At 37.7% G+C, this 23,898-nt stretch overlaps 1 protein-coding gene across 1 annotated transcript in view; it reads left to right on the top strand.

Annotated features, from left to right (window-relative positions):
• The first annotated feature begins 4,448 nt into the window (after positions 1 to 4,448).
• Positions 4,449 to 23,898, top strand: part of E2F7 (E2F transcription factor 7) — a 50,212-nt gene continuing 30,762 nt past the window's right edge. The window contains exons 1-4 of the mRNA XM_052001394.1: positions 4,449 to 4,596; positions 5,230 to 5,322; positions 10,562 to 10,837; positions 21,714 to 21,882. Of these exons, the coding sequence (XP_051857354.1) occupies positions 5,230 to 5,322; positions 10,562 to 10,837; positions 21,714 to 21,882 (538 nt within the window). The 5' untranslated portion in view covers positions 4,449 to 4,596. The remainder of the gene's footprint in view (positions 4,597 to 5,229; positions 5,323 to 10,561; positions 10,838 to 21,713; positions 21,883 to 23,898) is intronic.

The following is a 23,898-nucleotide window of genomic DNA, read 5'->3' as shown; positions in this document are numbered from 1 at the left end:
CTGGCACCATTGAGAGCAGTGCCGCGGAGGAGAGCTGAGGCAGGACAACATAAAAACCCAGTATGTAAGCGGGAGTGAGGGGGCATGATGGAGGATAAAAGAAGAACTCAGGGGGCATGATGGAGGATAAAAGAAGAACTCAGCCAGCACTCATTGCACTAAAGAAATGAAGAACTTCCTTGCAGAGAGAAGAATAGATCAAGTAATGATTCCTGCAGTAATGACTGCCTATCTCCACACCCTTTATATTGCAATAAACAAGCCATTCAAGGACCATTTGCGCATGGAAGTCAATGACTACATTGAAAATAGAATGGAAAGAAATCAGCGTGGAAACTTTGTGAAGCCCTATCTGCAAGAAGTCGTGACTTGGGTGAAGAAGTCATGGGATAAAATTACTGACAGCTGTGTCGCCAAGGCACTACGAGCAGGTTACCCAGACAAGACATGTTCATTTAAAGATAGCTATATTGCTGGACATGACAGATTGGATCCACTTCTTCTGAAGGAAATAGAGGCGCAAGATATCCAGGATGGAATTCAGGGTATGGACACTTATGACAATGTTGTTGAAGAAGATGACGTGATCATTATTGAATAAAGGTACTTTTTTTTGTTCACATTTACCTGTTTATTAAAATTGCTGTCAATGTTCATTAAAATAAGTCCTCCCCTGAAAATAAGCCCTCTGGTGTTTTTCTGTCCAAAAAAAATTAATAAGACAGTGTCTTATTATCAGGGAAACACAGTATATGAACTAATGCAGAATGTAATGTGCAAAATCAGGAAAGCAATTTAGCATGAGTACAACATTGCAAAGGAAAATAATTTTGAAAGATTTAAGAATTCTGATCAATGCTGTGACCAATCGTGACTTTGCAAGGGGGATAGTGAATCATGTTTCCCATCTATTTAAAAGAGAAGAGATGGATTGAATAAGTACAAAATGAAACATTCATTTTCAGATACTACCAATAGCCCTGAAATATCAGAAGTATCTTCCATGTATATGCTTCTGCCAGTGATGTGCTAGAACCAGCTCATAGCAATTCAAGTGAGCCAATTATTAAATCTTCATTGTGAGCATCACAGAAATTGGCAAATATTACAAATCGGGGTTTGATTTATTGTTACATTGTTTTCTAAACAAGAATGTTATATTGAAAATGTTAATAATGCAGATAAAAATTATGTGTGTTATGGTTACTTTTTTAGAGAGCTAGCTGTTAAGCATGTACCTATATACCTCTGGTTCTATACATACACATTCTCTTTTCATATGTTCATTCTTAGGTGTATCCCAACTGTATGTTTCCTATATCATAATCCTCCATCTGTTCCCTGGCCACATGTTTTCTATATTAGTGTTCCTCCTTATATATGTTCCCTACATATGTCCATTCTAGAGTTTCCACTGATAACATGCATATATTTATGGGATAGCATGCCACGGTCTTATAGTAAAAATATTTTATTGATAATTTTCTTATTATGTTATTTCATTAAGAACTTTTGTATTGAATTAATCGAAGCAGATAGCACAGGAGAAAGAGTACTAAACTTGTTTTCAAAAAAAACTGAGTTCAAATCTTCCTCATCTATTATTTGGGTGGCCCTTGGTAAATCACTTAACCTCTGTTTGCCTCAGTTGTGCTCCAAAGTCCCTTTTAGTTCTAAATCCATGATCCTCAATTAGGCAATGTGGAATACCGGATAGAGAACTAACTGAAGCCAAGAGGGCTTCTTTTTCCAGAAGACCCAAGCACCAATCTCTGAAACATAAGAACTATTTTACCTATGAGGCAATTCTTTTCTCTGTGTAAGGTCTGGTGATCTTAGTAGTTTCCATGGATTTAACTATCACCTGTATTCAGATACCTTCCAATTTTGCATATTTGGACCTATTCTTTCTCCTCGAGTCCCAGACCTAAATCACCAAGTGACTTAAACCTTTCCTGATAGATGTGCTATAGACTTCTCAAACTCAACACATCAATACAGAACTCATTTTCTTCACCCTCTTATAAACTTGTCTTTTTCCCTTGAGGTCAACAGCATACTTCCAGTTACCCAGGTTCATTACCTCTCAGGTTCAATTCTACTCTCCCTCATAGTCTATTGCCATATTATCTATTCTACTTCCACGATATCTCTTGTATCAGTTCCCTTTCCTCAACTCACTGCAAAGTCCTCCTACTGTAGGTACTCATCAGCTCTTCCATGATAATATCTTCCTAACAGCTTCCTCTTCTTTGCACTTCTCTTTTCTCTAACACATTCCCCAAAATAATATTCCTAAAACTGGTATGAAACTCCTGTATTGGGTCCTTCACAATCTGGCTTTTCTACTTTTCCAGATATAACATGCCCTATCTACCTTTTTACTGTTCTTCACACAGGACATTCCATATCCTAGACTCAAGTCATGCCTAGAATGAGAAGTCTTCACACCTCTGTATCTTAGCATTCCTAGCATCCTTCAAAGCTCAGCACAACTGGTATATGTCTTTCTATAAAGACTTCCCTAATCACTTCCCCTATTATTAATCATTTAATAAGTACCAAGCACATGCAGAGAGTTGGAGATAAATATAAAATAGCAAGATGGGTCCTGCTCTTAAGTTCATGTTCTGATATATATTTTCTATATAGAAGGTTTCATATTTGTGAGCAATCCTGTAGGACCTGAACCAGATTAAAATGTGATTGGAAAATGTTTAACAAAAAAAATATATACAAGATAATGTTCATTTGTGTTTTGCTAAGTCCATAAGCTGTCCACAGGGATCAGTTTCTACTTAACTGGCTAAGGACTTTGGCAGAACAATAGAGAGAAAAGGGGAGAGAGAAGAGGTTAAGTATATATGCAGACAACATAGAGCCATAGTTGGAAAGTGGGAAAGAGTATAGGGAATGAAAGAGTAAGTCCTCTGTAAGGGAAAGCCTGCCCTTTTAGCTCCTAGGGACTTTTGGCCCCAAGGTTGGTCTGGGATTAGAATGAGGGAAGAGATGATTTCCCCCAAGTCATCTTTTATTTACTTTATCAACTTTTTTATCTCCCTATTTTCGAGTATGTTGTTTTCCAATAGAATGTAAGCATGATGAAGGCAAGGATTTTCTAACACCACAGTTCCTGTTACATTGTAGTTTCTTAATACTTAATTGACTTGTTTACTTATTATTAATTCTATATAATCATATATATTATATATATAATTATTAAACAATTAATTGTTTATTTTTCAAGTAGGTTACATGGTTTGTATCTTTTTTAAACTTTCTTTTCCTTTGAATTTTATTAACTTAATAGTATTTAGGATCATATATCCCTTCAGTGGAAATACAATACTAAATCAAGAACCCTCTTCTATTCTTCCAGGCTGCGCACCCCCATCCCTCTCTCGTGAAATAGTGGCATGCCCTAATGTGAACCAACTCCTCAGTAAGTGTTGCAGGAAAAAAAAAAAAGACTCAAATGTTCATGTTTTGAAAGAGAAATGAAGATTTGGGAACAGTAAACATCTAAGAAAAAAAATATCAGGAATGTCTCTTTTTTTAAATTGTGGCCAACCATTCAAGTTTTACAAAAACTTGTTTCACAGGTACTGGAACTGGGGAGGGGGGAGGGGGGGAGTGCTAAGAAGTGCTGAAATTAAACATTTCCCGCGACTGAGTGCGATGCAGCACGACCCCCCTTCCGACCCCCAAACTTCTCCGTGGGTATCCTTTATCCCCCAACTGCCTCGCCATCTGCTCCCAGCCCAAGGTGGAAACCTGGGGTTCGTGTCAACTCCAACCGGGCCTGGACAGTGCCCAAACAAGCCCGAACGCCACTGCTTTCAAAGCAGGTGGTTATTTGCTGGCAGGAGACCCGCCTTTAGCATCCCAGAGACTAGTGGATCGTTTTTCGCGGCTCCATCTGCTCAGCCGCCCATTAATTGGCTGGCCCCAGAGCCGCCTTTTATGCACGACAAAAGAAGTACTCAGCCTCTGCTCGCCCCCCCCTTTCCACATCTCCTCCTCACGCCCCTTGGGCGCTACCCGCTGCAGCCGGCCGGACTCCGGCTGAAATAGACTCATCAGTCCCCGCCTCCTCCCGCCGCTGCCTGACGTCTCGCAGGTACCCGGAAGGGGGAGGGGAGTGTATTTGCAACAATTAGGCGGGTCCGAAGCCGGGACGCGCGGAGCGAAGCGCCAACATGCCGAGGGGGCGGCGCACCGGGAGGCTCGGGATTGGCGGGCTCTTCCGCGGGGCTCCCCCTCCGGCCGCCTCCCATTGGCTGGATCCTCACATTCCGTCTCAAGGCGCCAGAACCTGGGGCTTTAGCGGGGCAGTGGCAGGTCCGCGCTCCAGTCGAGATCGGGAGATCAAGGCCGCTGGGCGCTTCCTGAGGGCAGAGGCAGGCGCGAGCTGCCCAGGGGCTTGACTGAGATAAGCAGAGCTCGCTTCTGGGGGGAGGGGGGAAGGTTCCCTGCGCTCGTCCCCCTCCGCCCATAGTCAAGTTCGATGCGTGTCCCCAGACCGCAGCGCCGCTGAGCAGCCCCGCTTCCCGCGCCCCGGCGTTGGCGGAGGAAGCCTCTTTCGGAAGGAGGGCGGTAAGGAAAAGTCTGGGGCATTGCTGGGGTCCCCGGCGTTGGGGGGCAGAGCAGCCTTCCCCCACTCCAGAATCCCCTGGTTGAGGTGTTCTGACTCCTGCTTTGGTCACTGCTGGTCCCACGCTCCCCGTGATTTGGGAGGGGACCCCCAAATCTCATCTTTGATATCATCTTTGGAAAGGCTCTTCTCCAGAACCCCGAAAGACACTGGGGTCCGAGATGGAGGCACTCGAAGTACCTGAGAGTTTTGTGATACCCGGCAGTGCTTTGCGCCAAAATTAACTGACCTGGAAGACCCCGGGACTTTCTGACATTTGCCACCCCTTTTCTCCCCCACCCCCCCATTCCCACCCCTACCCCTGGCCAGGATCTGCTACCGCTTTTTCCTTCCAGTTGCTCCAATTTGTTTCCCTCGAGCGTTTTCCTAGATGTTTGAGCGCTCTTCAAGACGTTTGCACAAGCAGACCGGAGCGGGAGGTGGGTTAATGAGGGGAGGAAGAGAAGGGAAGGGGGGGAGAGGGGGGAAAGAGGGGGAGATCATGGAAATGCCGGAAAGGAACAATGCTTGCAAAAAGAATATAATTCTTTCCCCAGTTTTTAAAATCTCATTTCTTGCATAATTGCAACTTACAGATGGAGATCAACTGTTTAACACTGCAAGACCTAATCAGCCCCAGGCAGCCCAGGCTAGAATTTGTGATTGAAGATGGGGAAAATGCACAAAAGGTAAGTGCAAAACTATTTTAAGCTTAATAATAACTGCCTTTAACACCTCCTGGTTTCTGCAAATCTAGGCTGAGCAGATTAACTCACTCTCTGAGTAACCTTGGACCAGTCACTTTACATTTCTGAAACCCGGGTTTCCATATCTTTGAAAATGAGGAGACTAGACTCGATTAACCTGTAAGGTTCTTTCTGGCTCTCTTTATAATTCTGTGGTGTGACTTGTATTTCAAGTAAATCCAGCTTGACTTTAGTATTTTTCGGAAGGTCAACATTAGTAAATTCCTGACAAATGAAGAAGCCCACGTGCTATAGAATACAATGTCAGAGTTCTCTGAAATTTATAGTCGGTTTTTAAAGCAAAAGCTACCAATCACTACTTTTTCCACCATCATTGAATATTTAAGAACATCTATTATCTGAGCTAGACTGATCCAAGGAGCATTTCTAAGGGAACCAAAGTATGCCTTAGTCCAGCCAATTCATTTTATAGATGAGGAAATTGAGACACCATAAAGTTAAGTGTCATGATTATTATATTAACATTATATTAATTACATTAATATTATATTAATATATTAAGAATATTATTAAGTCACACATAATAATCATCAGAGGTGAAATTTGAACTTAGATAATTGTATTGTATTATGCTGAAATGCTGTTTCAGTTGCAACCAAGTAAATTAAATCTCATTAGTGTTTGAATAATTGATATGTAAACTACTTTGATAACAATCAGGAAGTACATCTCAAACAAACTTTTTCCATCCTTTTTTTACATTTCTTACCTATGGTGATATGGGTACTGTCAATAAAAGAATATAAGATAATAGACAGGAATTTTTACAGTTGTGATAATAGATTTTCACTGAACCAGCTGTATACATGTATTTAAGAAGACCCAGGTTCAAATATCACCTCAGGCATAAATTCTATTATTCTGGATAACAGCTTTTTCAAAGCCTCAGTTTCCTGAACTCTAAAAGTGGGATAAGATGTTTTATATGTGTAAGATGCTTTGCAAACTTTAAATAGCTATATAAATGTGAGCTATTGCTATTTTTTATTATGTAGTAACTGGCTGGACCTAATGGTGCTTTGTATATCCATGCAGCAAGATAATAAAGCTGATTGGTCCTTAGGGTTAATAGAATCCATGACCTTGGTCTCAAAAGCACTGATCTCTGGCCAATAACTGCATTAATAGTTAGCAATTATAAAGCATTGTAAGGTTTGCAGAACACTTTACAAATAGCATCTCCTTGGAACTTCATAACAACCATGAAAAGTAGATGCTTTTATTATCCCCATTTTATAGATGAAGAAACTGAGGCAGGCTTAAATGAGTTGCCCAGGGTCACACAGCTAAGTAACTGAAAAAGGATTTGAACTCCAGTGTTCCGAGACCAAGTTCAGTCCTCTATCCACTGTCTCTGATCAACCATAGATGCTATAAGGCCCAGGGGTCCTCAAACTACGGCCTGCAGGCCAGATGATGCAGCTGAGGACGTTTATCCCCCTCACCCAGGGCTATGAAGTTTCTTTATTTAAAGGCCCACAAAACAAAGTTTTTGTTTTTTACTATAGTCCGGCCCTCCAACAGTCTGAGGGACAGTGAACTGGCCCCCTATTTAAAAAGTTTGAGGACCCCTGCATAAGCCATGAATTATAATATCTAGATAATTTGCTGTACATTTTAGGCAGAGACAAGCAAACAGTCTTAGTTCATAGGATTTTTATACTAAGAAGCAGCTTAGAAGTCATCTTAAAAGGTATCTAAACTTTGTTGGCACTAAATCATATTTTAAAAACTGAATTTTAATATAGGCCCACTTCTTTAACTGTGATTAAGTTCACTTAGCGTCTCCTGGTTTATTTGATCTTATATTTAGATTTAGCAATAAAAATGAAACTGACTTGATAGGTTTTTAAGTGGAATTGCTCATAAGCACTTTCTCCTCCAATTGACAGGTATGGTACCCATTGGTAAGAGAGACATGGATTTAGGAGTAGAGTGCTGGTCTTTGACTCGGGAAAACTTTGGTTTGGACCTTCTTTCAACACTTCTTCACTATATATCTATGAGCTAATCACTTAACCTGAGTCTCAGTTTCTTCATATGTAAAATGAGAAAACTGGACTCTGGCTTCTAAAGTCTCTTCCAGATTGAAACATGCTCTTGGAAAGACTATTGAATTTGAATCAGTTGGGTCCAATACCTGGGTTAGAGTAGACAAAATCAATTTCCTTTTAGCTTTCAGTTTTCTTATTTGTAAAATGAGGGAATTAAACCAGATTTCTTGTTAAGGTTCTTTCCAGTGACTGATCTTGTGACTATAGGGTTTTGGGTTTTTTTAAGAGTAGCACATGATATTCTGCCATTATTTTGAAGTTTATAGGATGATTCATTTTTTTTTTTTTTGCCTGTCATACTACTTGTCTAATTTTTGTAAAGAAAAAGGAAAATTAGAATTCACTATATTTACATAAGGCTTTAGAGTTGACTGCCTTTTCACATTTATTATTTCATATTCTGTTCCAAGCATCTCTGGGAAGGAGGACAAGTATTCTCATTAAACTGTATTCTCATAAAAAAAACAGGCTTGGAAAAGAGGCTTAGTCATATCACAAATCTGGAACTTGACCAAGTCTATTGTTTTTTTTAAGGGCATATTCTTTTCTTAAGAAAAGAAAATATCTCAAAATTTTATTCCTTAAGAGAACAGTATTTCTTATAGCCTAAGCTACATGTGGAAGAAATGAAATAGAAGAAAATATGTTAAAATTCCTTACTTTAAGGATAGCTAAGTAAGATATTGATAACCAGTCTCTTCTCCAAGCTTTACACAACTGCCAAATTATACTCCTAAAAAGTATCTGATCATTCTGCCCCCCTGCTCAAAAAATTTCAATAGCTTTCAGGCATCTCTAAATTAAAATATAAATTTCAATGTTTTAGAAGGAAGGATATGATCATTAAGTGCCAACTAAGATTTTAGCACTTTGTAATTACTGTCTCATTGATCCTCCCAACCACTCTGGGAAGTTGGTGCCACTACCCCATTTCACAGATGAGGAAACTTGAGGCAGACAGATTAAGTGGTTGTCTAAGCTCACACAGCTAATATCTGAAGTTACATTTAGATTCTAGTTTTTCACCAGAAGGTCAAAGCACAGTCTGACTCTAATCTATTTTTCTAGATTGATTCACAAACTACATTCAGCCAAAGTAACTGGTTGCTTATATTCCATGTCCCACCCTTTGCAGTTGTCCTCCAAGTTCTTTGTCTTGCCTGGAATCCTTCCTCCCCTCATCTCTAACTTTCAAAATCTGTAGCTCCTTTCCAAGGTAAGTTCAAATGTATCCTCTAGAAGATCTTTCCTTATTCTAGTTATTAGGTACTCTACCTTCCACTGAAATTACTTTGTATATATTTTTCTATCCACTTAACTTTGTAATTGTTATACCCTCCCCCAACACAATAAGTCAACTCTGAGATCAGAGGTCATTTAGGTTTCTGTCTTTGTATCCTACTTCTGGACAAGGCCCATAATAGACACTTAATGTTTGTTTATTTGAATTGCACAAAAAACAGATTTCCAAAAACTGGAAAGGATCTGTTATCTCCTTGGTAAAGCCTGAGACTCTAAGTCAGTACTCAGGAGTTTTGCTTTCTTTCTTAGGGTCAGTGGTTTTTGTTTTTTGTTTTTTTGGTCAAATAATTAGGGAAAAAATATTTCTCACTATATCCAGCCTTGATAAAGATTTCTCCTTACCAGTGCCATGTCAAATTGAACGTGCATATTTTAACCACCCAGTCAGTAAGCATTTTGTTAAGTGTCTACCATGTGCCAGATACTGTGCTAAACAGTAAGGATGCAAAAAGAGGCAAAGGATGGCCTCAGCCCTCAAGGAAGTCACAATTTAATGTAGGAAATAATTTGTGAAAATGCCAGAAAATAGAATGCATGAGTTGGGATTATTTATCCTCAAGAAGAAAAGATTGAGGGATGAACCAAAATATCATGAAGAGAGAAAATAATCAGGTTAAAATTAGGCTAAGAAAAGCAATATGGAGTAGTGGTTAGAGTGTCATATAAAGTAAAGAAGACCTAGGTTCAAATTCTGATGCATTTAGACTGTGTAATTTTAGAAAAGTCACTTGACTCTCAGTACTCCAAACAACCCTTGAGGCTTCTAAGTTGCAGAACAAATATCGATCTGTATTGGAAGAAGTTTTTTTTTTCCCTTGAACTTTGCAATCCCAGTATTTTGGGGCTTTAAAGAAAAAGAATAAATGACAAAACATTTGTTTAATGGAAATCTGCAAAGTACATGCTAGGTGCCTTGGACATCAGTAAAAAAACAAAAAACAAAACCCAAGATGATGCCTGCTCATAAGGAACTCATCTTCTAATAGAGTAGAGATTTTTAATCTGGAATTCAAGGCCCCCTTGATAGATTTCAGGGAGTCTGTGAACTGGGATTAGAAAAAATTTCATTGTTATTTTTACAAATCTGTAGTTGAAATTAAGCATTTCTTTTCACTTTTGAATATTTTAAATGTTATTTGTCAATTTGAAGGAAGCTCCAAGATGTATGATTTTATATTCCAAGTATTTACGAGTGCTAATGGAATCACTGCTGGGTGAACAGAGCCAAACCCAAGGATTTGAAAACCCAAATTTCAAGTTTTCTGGATAACAGAATATTATTCTAAAAATGCATCTAGGCTTTATTAGACTGCCAGGGGTCCATGACATTAAAAAAAAAAAAAAGATGAAGAACCCCTATAATAAAAGGTGACAAAATATATAAAGTAGTTTCAGCTACGGGTTTGATGGAAAGACTAAGTGGGCTTTAGGATACAACAGCAAAACAGATACGTGACTCAAAGAAGTTTTATTGAGTCATCCACAGTGACTTTATTTCCATGTCCTTCTGCCTCCTGTTCTTTTATTATCATCTGTCAGTAGCAAATACATGGAAATCCCATGAAAATCAAATTAAGTAAGAATCAGAAGAAGCCTCTGGTTGGGCAGAATTTTTCACCTGATCTAATGTTTAAGTCCCATTAACCCCTCTCACTAAATTTTTGTTTAATTTGTTTGGCCTGTAGGATGATTTTTTTCTTCAGGCCTATACTAATGATGGAAATCTTAAATGACCTGTTTATGATTTCAGCTGATGAACTATTCTCATTTGGCCATCATCACTAAACAATCTTTCTCTTTAATAGGAAAATATATTTGTTGATCGATCAAGGATGACTCCAAAGACACCAATGAAAAATGAGCCAATTGATTTATCGAAGCAAAAAACCTACACACCTGAAAGAAATCCAATTACACCAGTTAAGCTTGCCGACAGACCTCAGTCAGAACCCTGGACCCCTACAGCTAATCTGAAGATGCTCATTAGTGCTGCTAGTCCTGACATGAGAGACAGAGAAAAGAAGAAGGAGCTGTTCAGACCAATTGAAAACAAGAATGATGCATTCTCAGACTCACTGCAGGTAATAATAACAACTGCTATTTATTCAGTGCTTTAAGGTTTACAGAGTACTTTACAAATATCTTATTTCATCTTCACAGCAACCCTGGGAAGTAAATGCTATTTTATCCCCATTTTTATATATAGGGAAATTGAGTCAGATAGTGGTTAAGTGATTTGCCCAGGATCACATAGATAGTAAATGGGTTTAAAATAAATTGCGAAAAAGTTAAGATAAAACATTTATCCCAAATTTAAAAGGTAATCATAGACAATAAGCCACTACTATGTGCCTCAGTGACTTAGAGATCACCTGGTCACAGACTTAAAGATCTAGAGTCCAGTCCTCATTTTATTGCTGTGCAATCATTTTCAGTTCCGACTCTTCCTGACCTCATTTGGTATTTTCTTAGCAAAGATACTTTATCATTTTGTCATTTCCTTCTCAAGCTCATTTGACAGATGAGCTGAGTGACTTGCCAAGGTCACACAGCAAGTGTCTAAGGCTGGTTTTGAACTCAGGAAGATGAGTCTTCCCTTAGAGCCTGGCACTCTCTTCATCATGCCACCTAACTGAGGAAGCCCTCCCCCGCTCCCTCGGAGGTAAAACAACTTGTCTGGTCCCCCAGGTGACAACTGGGAGTTGGGCTTAGGTCCTTAAACTTAAGAAGATTTAATCAAGCAGGCAGATGTGTGCTAACTTAGAGAGTAGAAGATTTTCATCCTCTTTAACAACTGGTTCTTTTAAAAAATTCAAAAGGCAGACATTCCTGAGTGAGTAGAGTTGGCCTCACCACCTTGAGGGTTTGGATTCAAATCTCACTTTTGTTATACACTGGCTTCGTGACCTAGTCAAGTCCCTTAACATTTTAGTGCCCTGGAGCTTTGGCATATAGTAAGTGCTGCATAAATATTTTAGCTCTCTACTACAATTTGCATGATCGTGATTGATTTGTATCTGATGGAGGAGCTCTTTATACCAATGAAATCAAGAGATAGAAAAATAAGTGAACAAATAAATTTAAACGAAGAATGTTTCATTATCAGTATTTTTCAGTCTATCAATAGAGGTATACTGCATAATATTCTTTAGGAGATGGGCACTGATTTCATTGGAATAGGTAACTTCTCCTGGGTGAGGAAGCCTCTATCAAGGCAGATCAGTATCTTCTCTGCAACATTTAGCCCTTGCCTAGAGTCTTGAAATGTTAAGGGACTTGGCAGATGGAGACAGAGCAAAAAAAAAATAAGAGTCTTCATTCTGAAAATGATTTTTCATTATAAATTTCTTTTTTAAAATTGATGCTAACTTAAGCCAAATAGAACCAACTTTTTAAGATTTAAGATTTTTATCCTGTTTTGTGAAGAAACTCTTGTAATCTATAAAATCCATTTGTGTTTCAATTCAACAAAAGCTCTATTTTCAGTTACTCTTGACCTGAAAATTTTTCTTTCTTACAAATCAATAACCTTTATTTATTCTAATCATTATAGATTATTTATAGTTCATTGATTTTGTTCTTCGTTGAAGTATTGCCACTCTCTTAGTTGCCTTGTCTCATGAGTTTATTGGAAGAGCAGAGATAAATTAAATAAACCATGCAGAGATCAAAAATCTCATTAGATTCTAGTTTCCTTTTCTTTCCCACGAAAGTGCTTTAAAAAACTCCAAATAAGGACAAGATCTACTTACAGATAAAAGTATTTTTGTCCCTATTTCTTGATTTATTAACTATTGATAAAAAAATATTCAGATACACAAACAAAAATGTTAAACATTGGGCATTGAAATTAGGAATTTCTATTCCTTGGAGATGTGCATTTCAGGAGATAGGATATCATAGCAAAGAATCAGGAAGACCTGTTTTCAAATCCTGTCTGTGATGTGTGATACTGTAATATTTGAGACTGGATTTGTGGTCATTTGACCTGTTGGTACTGTCATGCAATTCTAGAACTGTTAGTTGCAGAGCAAATGAAGAAATATTTTAATAGAGGAAATTAGCTCACTGGGAGTTCTGTCTATTAATGAAATCAGAATTCCTATCAAAAATAGATATTATCTTTAACAAGATCCAACAAAAATGTCCAGTGATTTTTTTTTTTATCCCCTTCTGAAGCTTGTTTGTATTTAGTCATATTTTGTGTTGTTCTTTGCTACTATTTACATATTTGTATTTATTAGAGCGTAGATCTTAGCCTGGATGGAACCTCTTGAGGCTAACTTTTCCAATTCCCTCATTTTACAGGCCAAGAAAGTCAAGTGATTTCCTTGTAATTACCATCATGTAGACATTAAACATCAAAGCCAGCATTTGAACCCAGGTTCCCTGATTTCGACACATAGTAGGCACTTAGTAAATATTTCTTGATGGTTGAGGTTTTTAATGGCTTTTTCCACACTGTTCTAATATTATCAGCATTTTTTTTCAAACTTTTTGATAGATGCAAGTAATTAGTTCTGTCATTGAATAATCAAAAATTAAATAGATATATAGCAAATTGAGATCACAGATTTATCTATTTGGGAGTGTCACAAGCTACAGATTTCCAGAAAGAATAAAGATATGTGTATTAACAATACTGAAAATAATTACCTCTTTGCCTAAAGCCAGAACAAGTTTTACAACTCCCTTCATACATTCATACCTTATCTTTTGTCATTCTCTTTGTCATTTTTCCTTGGAAAGACATTTTCAAATCAAATGATAGCTAGTTCAAAGTGAAACCATATTGTGAAACATTTAGGATAAGAACATTTATCATAAGTTTAGAACATAATCATAGGCAAATTAGTACCTGCCATATGCCTTTTCCAGCTTAAACAGAAGTGTAAACTGAAGCAAATAGAGTGAAATGACTTTCCCAGCATCTCACAACTAGTAAGTGTCTGACTTGAACTCAGGAAGACTCATCTTTCTGACTGTGGGTCAGTTGCTCTATGCACTATAGTACCCCCTAGTTGAAGAAACTGAATCTCAGGGAAGGTAAAGTATAGTTACATAGCTAACATAGGTGAGGGTTGAACCTATTTGCTCAGACTTAAAGAGTCCTTACTCTTCTCATTGTCCCACACTTCCACTTCCTCTGAGACCCTCAAGGATCTTTGATTTCCTCAATGAAAAGAATACCACTCATCCAGTTACTGATACCATCTCTGTGCTTTAGTAGACTTAATGTAACAAACAAAAATTGATCACCTGGCCTCTATATGCTGAGGAACTCTCCCAAACTCAGTTAGGCCAGCTTTGATTAAAGAGTATCAGAAGTACCTAGATTCAGGCCCTGCCTTATGCTGGCTGTATGACCTTGGTCAAATCGTTTATCCTTTCAATAATCCAGGCTACTCTAAGTCTATAAACTGTGAAAGAGCAGAAAGATCTGCCTTAGCTTCCTTGGATCTGTTGTCATCTCTGTGGTTATGATTCTCAGCTCTCCTTCTCCAATCTCCTGTCTCCAACTACCCATGGGACATCACATAGACATCTTAAACTCAACATGTCGCCCCTGGAAAGAACTTATTTTTTCCCTCCTTGCTCTCCCTTCTTATTAACTTGCCTATTACTATCAAGCTTTGCACTATATTCCTGGTTACTCAGGTTCACAGCCTGGGTGTAATTCTCAATTTTTCATCTTTCCTTCATCTCTCTCTCCCCCTTTTCCTCTCCCCCCCCCCCAATCCAATCTATTTCCAGATTCTATTGATTCTGCTTTCACAAGATCTCTTGAATATGCCTCCTCTTCTCTCACACTGCCACCATCCTGGTACATACTTTCATCAGCTCATGACTGACCACTATAGTAGCTTTCTGGTTGATCTTCCCTCCGCAAGCCCCTCCTCACTCTAGTCCATTCTACTCTTGGCTGTCAGGTTGATCTTCCTAAAGTAGAGGTCTGACTGTGGTACCACCATCCCTTCCTTCTAGTCCATAAGCTCAGGTGAGTCCTATTACTGCTAGCCAAATATAAAATGCCTTTTAAGCCCTTTATAACCTGGCCACTTTTTACACTTTACTCCTTACCACATATCCTGTGATCTAGTAATACTGACCTCATTACTATTCTTCATACAAGTCATTCCATCTTCCAACTTACACTGGCTGACCCCTGGGCCTGGAATTGTCTCCCTTTTGATTTCCATTTGCTGGTTTCCTTCATGTTCCAGTTAAAAATCCCATCTTCTACAAGAAACATTGGTATAAATTTGTTTTCCCTATTACAACATAATTTTCTTTAATGGCAGAGGCTTTTTTTTTTTTTCCTTTCTTTGTACTCACAGCACTTAGCACCATTAATAAATGCTTGTAGATTGACTGACTAGAGTATCAACTTTAGAGACTGGCAGCCCTTTGTTCAAACTATTGCTTTGTCCTTTATTACTCAGCTAAGTTAGGCAGGTCACTTAAAACCTCTGAGATTACATTTCTTGCCTATAAAATGGTGGCAATAATAATTGTGGTGCCATTTATATGGAATAGGTGGATAGGAGAAAATAAATGTTCTTTGGTCTAGACCTGAGATTTCGTTGGTATGAAAACTCTTTTATGTCAGCATTTATTAAATGACTACTATGTGCCAAGCACTGTGATAAGGCTAGGGATATTAAGAAAGATCAAATATACTGCAGATAAATAATAAAGGGAAAGTTTCTTGTAGAAGATGGGATTTTTTTGTTGTTGTTGTTAATAACTTTTTTATTGATAGAACCCATGCCAGGGTAATTTTTTTTACAGCATTATCTCTTGCATTCACGTCTGTTCCGATTTTTCCCTTCCCTCCCTCCACCCCCTTCCCTAGATGGCAAGCAGTCCTTTACATGTTGAATAGGTCACAGTATATCCTAGATACAATATATGTGTGCAGAACTGAACAGTTTTCTTATTGCATAGGGAGAATTGAATTCAGAAGGTAGAAATAACCTGGGAAGAAAAACAAAAATGCAAGCAGTTTATATTCATTTCCCAGTGTTCTTTCTTTGGGTGTAGCTGCTTCTGTCCGAAAGATGGGATTTTTAACTGGAACATGAAGGAAACCAGCAGATGGAAATCAAAAGGGAGACAATTCCAGGCCCAGGGGCCAGCCAGTGTAAGTTGTAAGTTTGGAGCAGCTTCTGTGGGAAGTGAAAGAAGAAATTAATTAGGGAGGAGTAGGAGAGCCCAGTTGAGATTGGATCATATAAATTTGTAGTGGACCCAGTGAGCCCCACTTCGTAACTTCCCCCAGCTCTATTTAACATCATATATATCACTAGGAACCAAGGAAGAAAATGCTGGGAAGCAATCCAGAGTTGGGCTTTGACCAGGTGTACCATAGGAAAAGGGGGCAAGAAATTTGAGATAAGAAGGGGAAAAGTGATAGAAAAGAGGGAAAAGTCTAGTCAATGCAGGGATGAGATCTGGAGAAAAATTGAGGGGTGGAAGATTTGGAGGTGAAGGAAGAATGAAGCATGAGAGAGATGGAAAGATAAAAGATTAGGATCAGAAAGGAATTTCAGAATTCATGCATAAGTTATTGGAACACAAAAACCAAGGTATACTCCAGGGATACAAGACGTTTTTCTACATATAAAATTAATGAAACCTAGTTATGATCATCCAGCACCATTCTTAGAGTCAAAAGAACTACATTATTCCAAATAATTACAAAAAATACTGCTTAGTCTAATCCTAGTAAATGAAATAACCTCTCCCTTTTTGAGGGGTGGGTTGGGGGGAGGCAGGGATCCAGGCATGTGATTTCATCAGTGAAAGGCCCTTCAGGTTAGGGAATTCTCTCCACCACAGCAGAGAGAGGAGAGAGACTAATTTTTTTAATAGTCATTGTAAATTACCTACAAATTTGCCCCCCATTGAAGTTCCCTGAGACTGCTAGTGAGTCAGTTTCACCATTATTTCCTTGGTCCTTAGAATAAAATACTCTGTGTGATATTAAGAGAGAGGGAATGGACTGATAATACAAATATAGGGAACTCTCAGAAAGAGAAACTCCCTCTAATAATATAAATCTATACCTTGTCTAGATTTTAATCTACTTTAAAAATAAATTTTTATTCTTATTTTTTATACCACCTAACTTTTTTCTAATAACCCCCCTTTTCTCCTCCTAAAGAATCCATCCCATATAATATTTTTTAAAATTAATAAAAAGAAGAAATAAACATAACTGAAAAACTATCCAAAAAAAAATCTGAAAATATGTGCAACGTGTTGTACTTGTAGAGCTTCCATCTCTGCAAAGGACTCGGGAGGGAATGTCTTAAACTCTTTTTTTTTTCTTTCTGAGTCAATTGGGGTTAAATGACTTGCCCAGGGTCATGAAGCTAGAAGTGTTAAGTGTTTGAGACCAGATTTGAACTCAGTTCCTTCTGACTTCAGAGCTGGTGCTCTATCCACTGCGCCAACTAGCTACCCCTTCTTAAACTCTAAAGCCATGCTGTCTTATAATTTTGCAATATTCATTGTGTATGTGTCTTGAGGGCAGGGAATTCTTTTCATTTACATTGTTGTAGTCATTATGAATATTGTTTTCTTAGTCTGCTTACTTTGGTCTATATCAATTCATGTAGATCTTTCCATGCTTCTCTGTAGTCATCACATCCATCATTTCTACAGCATGTTAACATTCTATTACATTCATGTGCCAGTTTATTTAGCCATTCTTCAATTAATGGGAGTATACTTTGTTCCAAATCTTTGTAATCAGAAAAAAGTCCTATAAATATTTTGGTGTCCAAGAGTATTTTGTCTTCTTATTGGTGGCCTCATTGTAATAGAATTGGTGGGTCAAAGCATCTGAACATTTTAGTCACTTTATTTGTCTAATTCCAAATTGCTTTTCAAAAAATTCACAGCTGTGCCAACAGTACATCAGAGTGCCTATCTCATCCCATAACTTTTCTAGATACTATTAACATGTTTTGTCTTCCTTGCCAGTTTGTAGGATGTGAGGCAAAACCTTCCAGATATTTTAATGTTCACTTCTAATTATTAGTGACAAGAGCCTTTTTTTGTGGGATTATTAATAGTTTGCAGTTTCTGAGAACTATTTGTTTATATCCTTTGACCCTTTATCCATTGAAAAATGACTTCAGGAGTATGGGGAGGGTGTTTATGTAGCTATTACTTATTTGTGTATCTTTGAAAATGAAATCCTCTGGAAAAAAAATTGATTTGAGATTGTTTTTTATTATTCTAGGTACATTAATTTTGTCTGTAGAAAAGCTTTTCAATTTCATGTAATTAAATTATGTAACATGATTATGAGAGGTATATGATCTCTTAGATTTTTTTATAATATGATCATTAATGTTATATATCCAGTTGCAGTATATTGTGGTATATTGTATAAAATGTTGATCTAAGCCTGATTTCTGCTAAACTGTTTTCCAGTTTTCCCTTCCAGGGAATCAGAGGCAAGACTTGGCTCCAAGGTCAGCTTTCTATCTACAAGGTCTTGCCTATCTCTTCTGTTGTTATAATAATAATAACCTTTTTATGCAACCTCTTTTGGTGTATTAAATATATTGTCTAATTATGAGCATTCTAAAGTTGTTAGCTTTCCAATAAACTGGAAAAGCATTTTTACATTCAAAGATTCTGATAAAGGCCTCATTTCTAAAATATATAGAGAATTGATTCAAATTTATAAGAAATCACCCATTCTCCAATTGATAAATGGTCAGAGGATATGAACAGACGAAGAAATTGAAACTATTTCTAATCATATGAAAAGGTGCTCCCAATCACAATTGATCAGAGAAATGCAAATTAAGACAACTCTGAAATAGCACTACATACCTCTCATATTGGCTAAGATGACAGGAAAAAATAATGACACATGTTGGAAAGGATGTTGAAAAACTGGGACACTGATGCATTGTTGGTGGAATCATGAATAGATCCAACCAGTCTGGAGAGCAATTTGGAACTCTGCTGAAAAACTTAGTAAACTGTGCATACCCTTTGACCCAGCAGTGTTACTACTGGGCTTATATCCCAAAAAGATCTTAAAAGAGGGAAAGGGACCCATATGTGCAAAACCGTTTGTGGCAGCCTTTTTTGTAGTGGCTAGAAACTGAATGGATACCCATCAATTGGAGAATGGCTGAGTAAATTGTGGTATATGAATGTTATCTGTAAGAAATGACCAGCAGGATGATTTCAGAGAGGCCTGGAAAGACATACATGAATTGATGCTAAGTGAAATGAGCAAAACCAGGAGCTCATTATATACTTCAACAACAATACTATATGAGTATCAATTCTGATGGACATGGCTCTCTTCAACAATGAGATGATTCAAACCAGTTCCAGTTGTTCAGTAATGAAGAGAGCCATCTACATCCAGAGAGAGGGCTATGAGTGTGGACCATAACATAGCATTTTCATTTTTTCTATTATTGTTTGCTTGCGTTTTTGTTTTCCTTCTCAGGTTTTTTTTTTTCTTTCTAGATCCAATTTTTCTTGGGCAGCAAGATAACTGTATAATTATGTGTACATATATTGGATTTAACATATATTGGAAGTACCTGCCATCTAGGGGAGGAGCTGAGGAGAAGGAGGGGAAAATTTGGAACAAAAGGTTTTGCAAGAGTCATTTTTTTTTTTTGGTTTTTTTTTTAAATTTTATTTTATTTAATAATAACTTTATATTGACAGTATCCATGCCAGGGTAATTTTTTACAGCATTATCCCTTGCACTCGCTTCTGTTTCAATTTTTTCCCCTCCCTCCCTCTACCCCCCTCCCCTAGATGGCAAGCAGTCCTATATATGTTAGATATGTTGCAGTATATCCTAGATACAATATATGTTTGCAGAACCGAACAGTTCTCTTGTTGCACAGGGAGAATTGGATTCAGAAGGTAAAAATAACTCGGGAAGAAAATCAAAAATGCAAATATTTCATATTCATTTCCCAGTGTTCTTTCTTTGGGTGTAGCTGCTTCTGTCCATCATTTATCCATTGAAACTCAGTTAGGTCTCTTTGTCAAAGAAATCCACTTCCATAAGAATACATCCTCATGCAATATCGTTGTTGAAGTGTATAATGATCTCCTGGTTCTGCTCATTTCATTTAGCATCAGTTCATGTAGGTCTCTCCAAGCCTCTCTATATTCATCCTGCTGGTCATTCCTTACAGAACAATAATATTCCATAACATTCATATACCACAATTTACCTAGCCATTCTCCAATTGATAGGCATCCATTCATTTTCCAGTTTCTAGCCACTACAAACAGGGCTGCCACAAACATTTTGGCACATACAGGTCCCTTTCCCTTCTTTAGTATCTCTTTGGGATATAAGCCCAGTAGTAGCACTGCTGGATCAAAGGGTATGCACATTTTGATAACTTTTTGAGCATAATTGCAAGAGTCATTGTTGAAAAATTACTCATGCATATGTTTTATAAATAAAAAGCTATAATAAAAATAAAGTTATTAGCTTTCTAAGGACAGTATTAAAAACAAGCATTTGTATGGCACTTTTAGGTTTGCAAAGTGTTCCATGAATGTTATCTCATTTGAAGCTCACAACCCAACAAGATAGGTTTATTTCTCTCAGTTTTGTGTTCCTTAACACAGGCAAAATAGGGAAGAGGTAGATAAACATGAAGAGTACATTTTGATAAAGGCAAAAGGTTATATCTGTAGATTTGTTCCTCCAAGAGAAAAAAAACCTAAGCATTTCATTCAAATCTATAAGTAGGCTTTCTCAATTTCCCCTTCATTCTAATGTCTTCCTGCTCTTTTTTTCAGTTTGGCCTATCTCCAGCACATTTATATAGGGTTGTTTGCATGTTATCTGACCATTAGACTGATCCCTAACCCAGAATAGGCTTTTGTGACTGGCTGACTGATAGAAGAGTTGAGCTGCTTCTTCTATTCTATATCCCAGCCATTGTGAGGCTGTGTAAGCAGAAAAGATGAGTCTAGAGGAAGAAGAAGCACACTCAAGACTTTTGGGCATTCATAGTTAGGCTGTTTGAGTTGACTTGTCAGACATTTGGGTCATAGGGAGGCCTGGGTTTGGAAAGCAAGCATCACACAAATTCCATCACCTAGTAGTTGATCGAAGTTGTTCTTTTTTAAGGCAATTTTTTCCCCTTTAGCAAGACAATTGGGATTAAGTAATTTGCCCAGGGACAGTTGGTAAATGTTAAGGTCTGAGGTCAGATTTGAACTCAAGTCCTCCTGATTCCAGGGCCAGGACTCTAGCCACTGTCCCATCTAGCTGCCCTGTTGTTCTTTTTTTTTTTTTAAACCAGCTGTTAGCTCACTCAGCTTCATAATACAAAGGAGCATCATTTTAATTTACTTAAAAGGTAAGCGTCGAGGATCAGTGTGCCCTATTAGATTGTGAGCTGGCATGAGTCAGGAAGATACTAGGTGAAGTCCTGCTTCAGACACTTACTATCTGTGTGATCCTAGACAAGATATCTAACTTCTGTTTGACTCATAACAGCATAACTATTTGACTCATAACAGCACCTATTTTTCAGGGTTGTTTTGGAGATCAAATGAGGCCCACAGTGGCATCATATATAAGTTATATAATAATATATAAATAATAACATATAGAATTATATACAAATGCATATTCCCTTCCTCTCTGACACTCGCTGGCTGTGTGACCCTGGGCAAGTCACTTAACATTCATATCTTGGGTTCCTAAATTTCCAAGTTTCAGGTCTGTGTTGGTGGACAAAATTTTCTCATCAGAAATTATATTAATGAAATCACAAGTCCAGTACAGAAAAGATAATGAATAGAAGTCAAGAAAAGTTAGAGAAGTAAAATTTAATGATTTTGTTTTTTCCTCGTATATTACTAATTCTTATACATTAATGGGTTATTTTATTTTCCCCTTCATTCCTTCCTCCCCTCCACTTCCTCAAGCTTGATGCTGTTGGAGATGGCCCTGTAGATGAATTTGAAAAGCAGCGGCCAAGTAGGAAGCAGAAGAGCTTAGGACTCCTGTGCCAAAAGTTTCTGGCTCGCTATCCAAGTTACCCCTTGTCCACTGAGAAAACAACAATATCCCTGGATGAAGTAGCAGCCAGTCTGGGTATGTATGCTCTGGATTAAAGTCTTTGAGAAGCTGGTCAGAAAAAAGAGGTCCATTTAAACTGGATCTCTTCAAAGACTGCAGATAATGAATGTGATAAAGGAAGAAATGATTTTTGTCTATCTCTAAGTTTTGTGTTGCATCTCTTTAATTGTGTAAAGAGTGAGTACTTCAGGGGGAATGCTGTCTTGTAAGAACACCTAGTACAGTGCTTGGCTAAGTGTATATTTTATAAATGTTTATTGATTATTGAGGTGAAAGGAGCTAACGTGACCATGCCATTTTTAACTACAATTCTTTTTACATATGTGCTTTTCACATCTTTGAAATCTGAAGGTCAATTTTTCCTTTTTCTAATTTTGATAATAGTGCTTTCATTGTGACTACAGTGTCGCAAATAGAAAGTTTACATTAAACATATATAAAATATAAATACAAATGTTAAGCACTTAACTAAGAGCTAAGCACTGGGGATACAAATTTAATAGACAGTCCCTGCATGCCTTCAAGGAGCTTCATTCTTGGGAAAGACAACAAGTAAAATTAGGGGAAAGGGTAAGGAAGTACCTATGTAAGGGTACCTTTGGTGTAAAAGTCTGGAACATAGGAGCTGAGCTGAGCTAGAGGTAAGCACATCTGGTCTGAGCTTCAAGTCAGAGAAAGTATGCCAAGGCCTTTCCTTGTCATTTACCGTATGTACAGCCTTGAGCTTCTCAGAGCTTGTTTTCTCATCTGAAAAATGAGTTGTGAACTCTGATCCTAAAAACTTAGAAATAAAGTTTGGCTCTCAGTTAGTTATCTGGTCATGAATAAATTGGTTTTACCTCTCAGTGACTTAGGTTCCCCATAGGGATGCCATAGTACCTGCTTACAAACTTATATGACGGGCTTTAGAAATACTATTAGGATTTAGAGCTAGAAAGGAACCTTAAAGATCAGCTAGTCCAACCTTCTCATTTCACAGGTAACAAAACTTAGCCCAGAGAGGTTAAAAAAAAAAAAAAAAAAGATCATGGGCTGGAAGAGCTTTCAGGCCATCTAGTCCAATCATCCCCTTACTTAACAGATGAAAACTGAGACACAGTGATTTATTCAGAGTCACTTAGTATGCAAGGCAGGCTTTGAACTCAGGACTTCTAACTTCAAGAGCCAGAATTCTTTCCATTGCATTTCAGCTAAGCAACATACCCAAAGTTACACAAGTGGCAAAAGAGCCACTAGGATTTGAATCCAGGTCCTCCTGATTCAAAAACCTATGCTCTTCCTATTGCATCACTAAAAATGTAAGGCTCACATTTCAGAAACACCTTTTAAAAAAAAAAAACTTTGAAGAGAAAGTGACTCAGAAGCTCTCTTTTATCTATTGTTTTTCTTCTCTCCCCTCCCCCAAATGTCACAAAAATTGGGTTTTATTTTCTTTTTAAGGCATGCAACAAGCATTTATTAAGGGCTTATATATGCCAGATACTGTGCTGGGGATAAAAACACAAGTAAAACGAAAAGAATTCCTGCCCTTGAAGTGTTTATACTCTAATAGGGAAAAGTAGCACATAAAAGAGACCTGAAAGGGAAAGGAAGGGCAAAAGGTACCTACATAGGTGTTTGGAAAGTGAAGATGCCATGTCTGAAATACATTCTATAATTACTAAAGTAGGCATAACAAACTAGAAGTAGGAGAGGGGGAATCAGATTCAAAAAAGGAAAAACTAATGACATTATTCATTCTGTGGGACCTGTATGCATAATATAAGCACAATATTTATCTGTCTTGCTGCTTTAAAATAGAGACCCCTTGTGGACATATGCTGTCATAAGATTTTCATAGCACCAACATATTGCAGACATGTAATAAACATTAAAATATAGCAGCAGTAGCAAAAAGGTGAGTTTGTATGTTTCATATAGCAGTAATGACTGTTAACTTACAGACCCATGAACAAAAGAATTCTTTAACCATAAGCCATACAATTGGCTTATGTGCTAAACCTTGGTGACCTGTTGACCAGCCTTTTCAAA

The sequence above is a fragment of the Antechinus flavipes genome, chromosome 5 (genome assembly GCF_016432865.1).
Source record: "Antechinus flavipes isolate AdamAnt ecotype Samford, QLD, Australia chromosome 5, AdamAnt_v2, whole genome shotgun sequence".
NCBI lineage: Eukaryota > Metazoa > Chordata > Mammalia > Dasyuromorphia > Dasyuridae > Antechinus > Antechinus flavipes.
The sequence above is the reverse complement of the archived record's forward strand: the minus strand, read 5'-3'. Positions and strand labels throughout refer to the sequence as shown.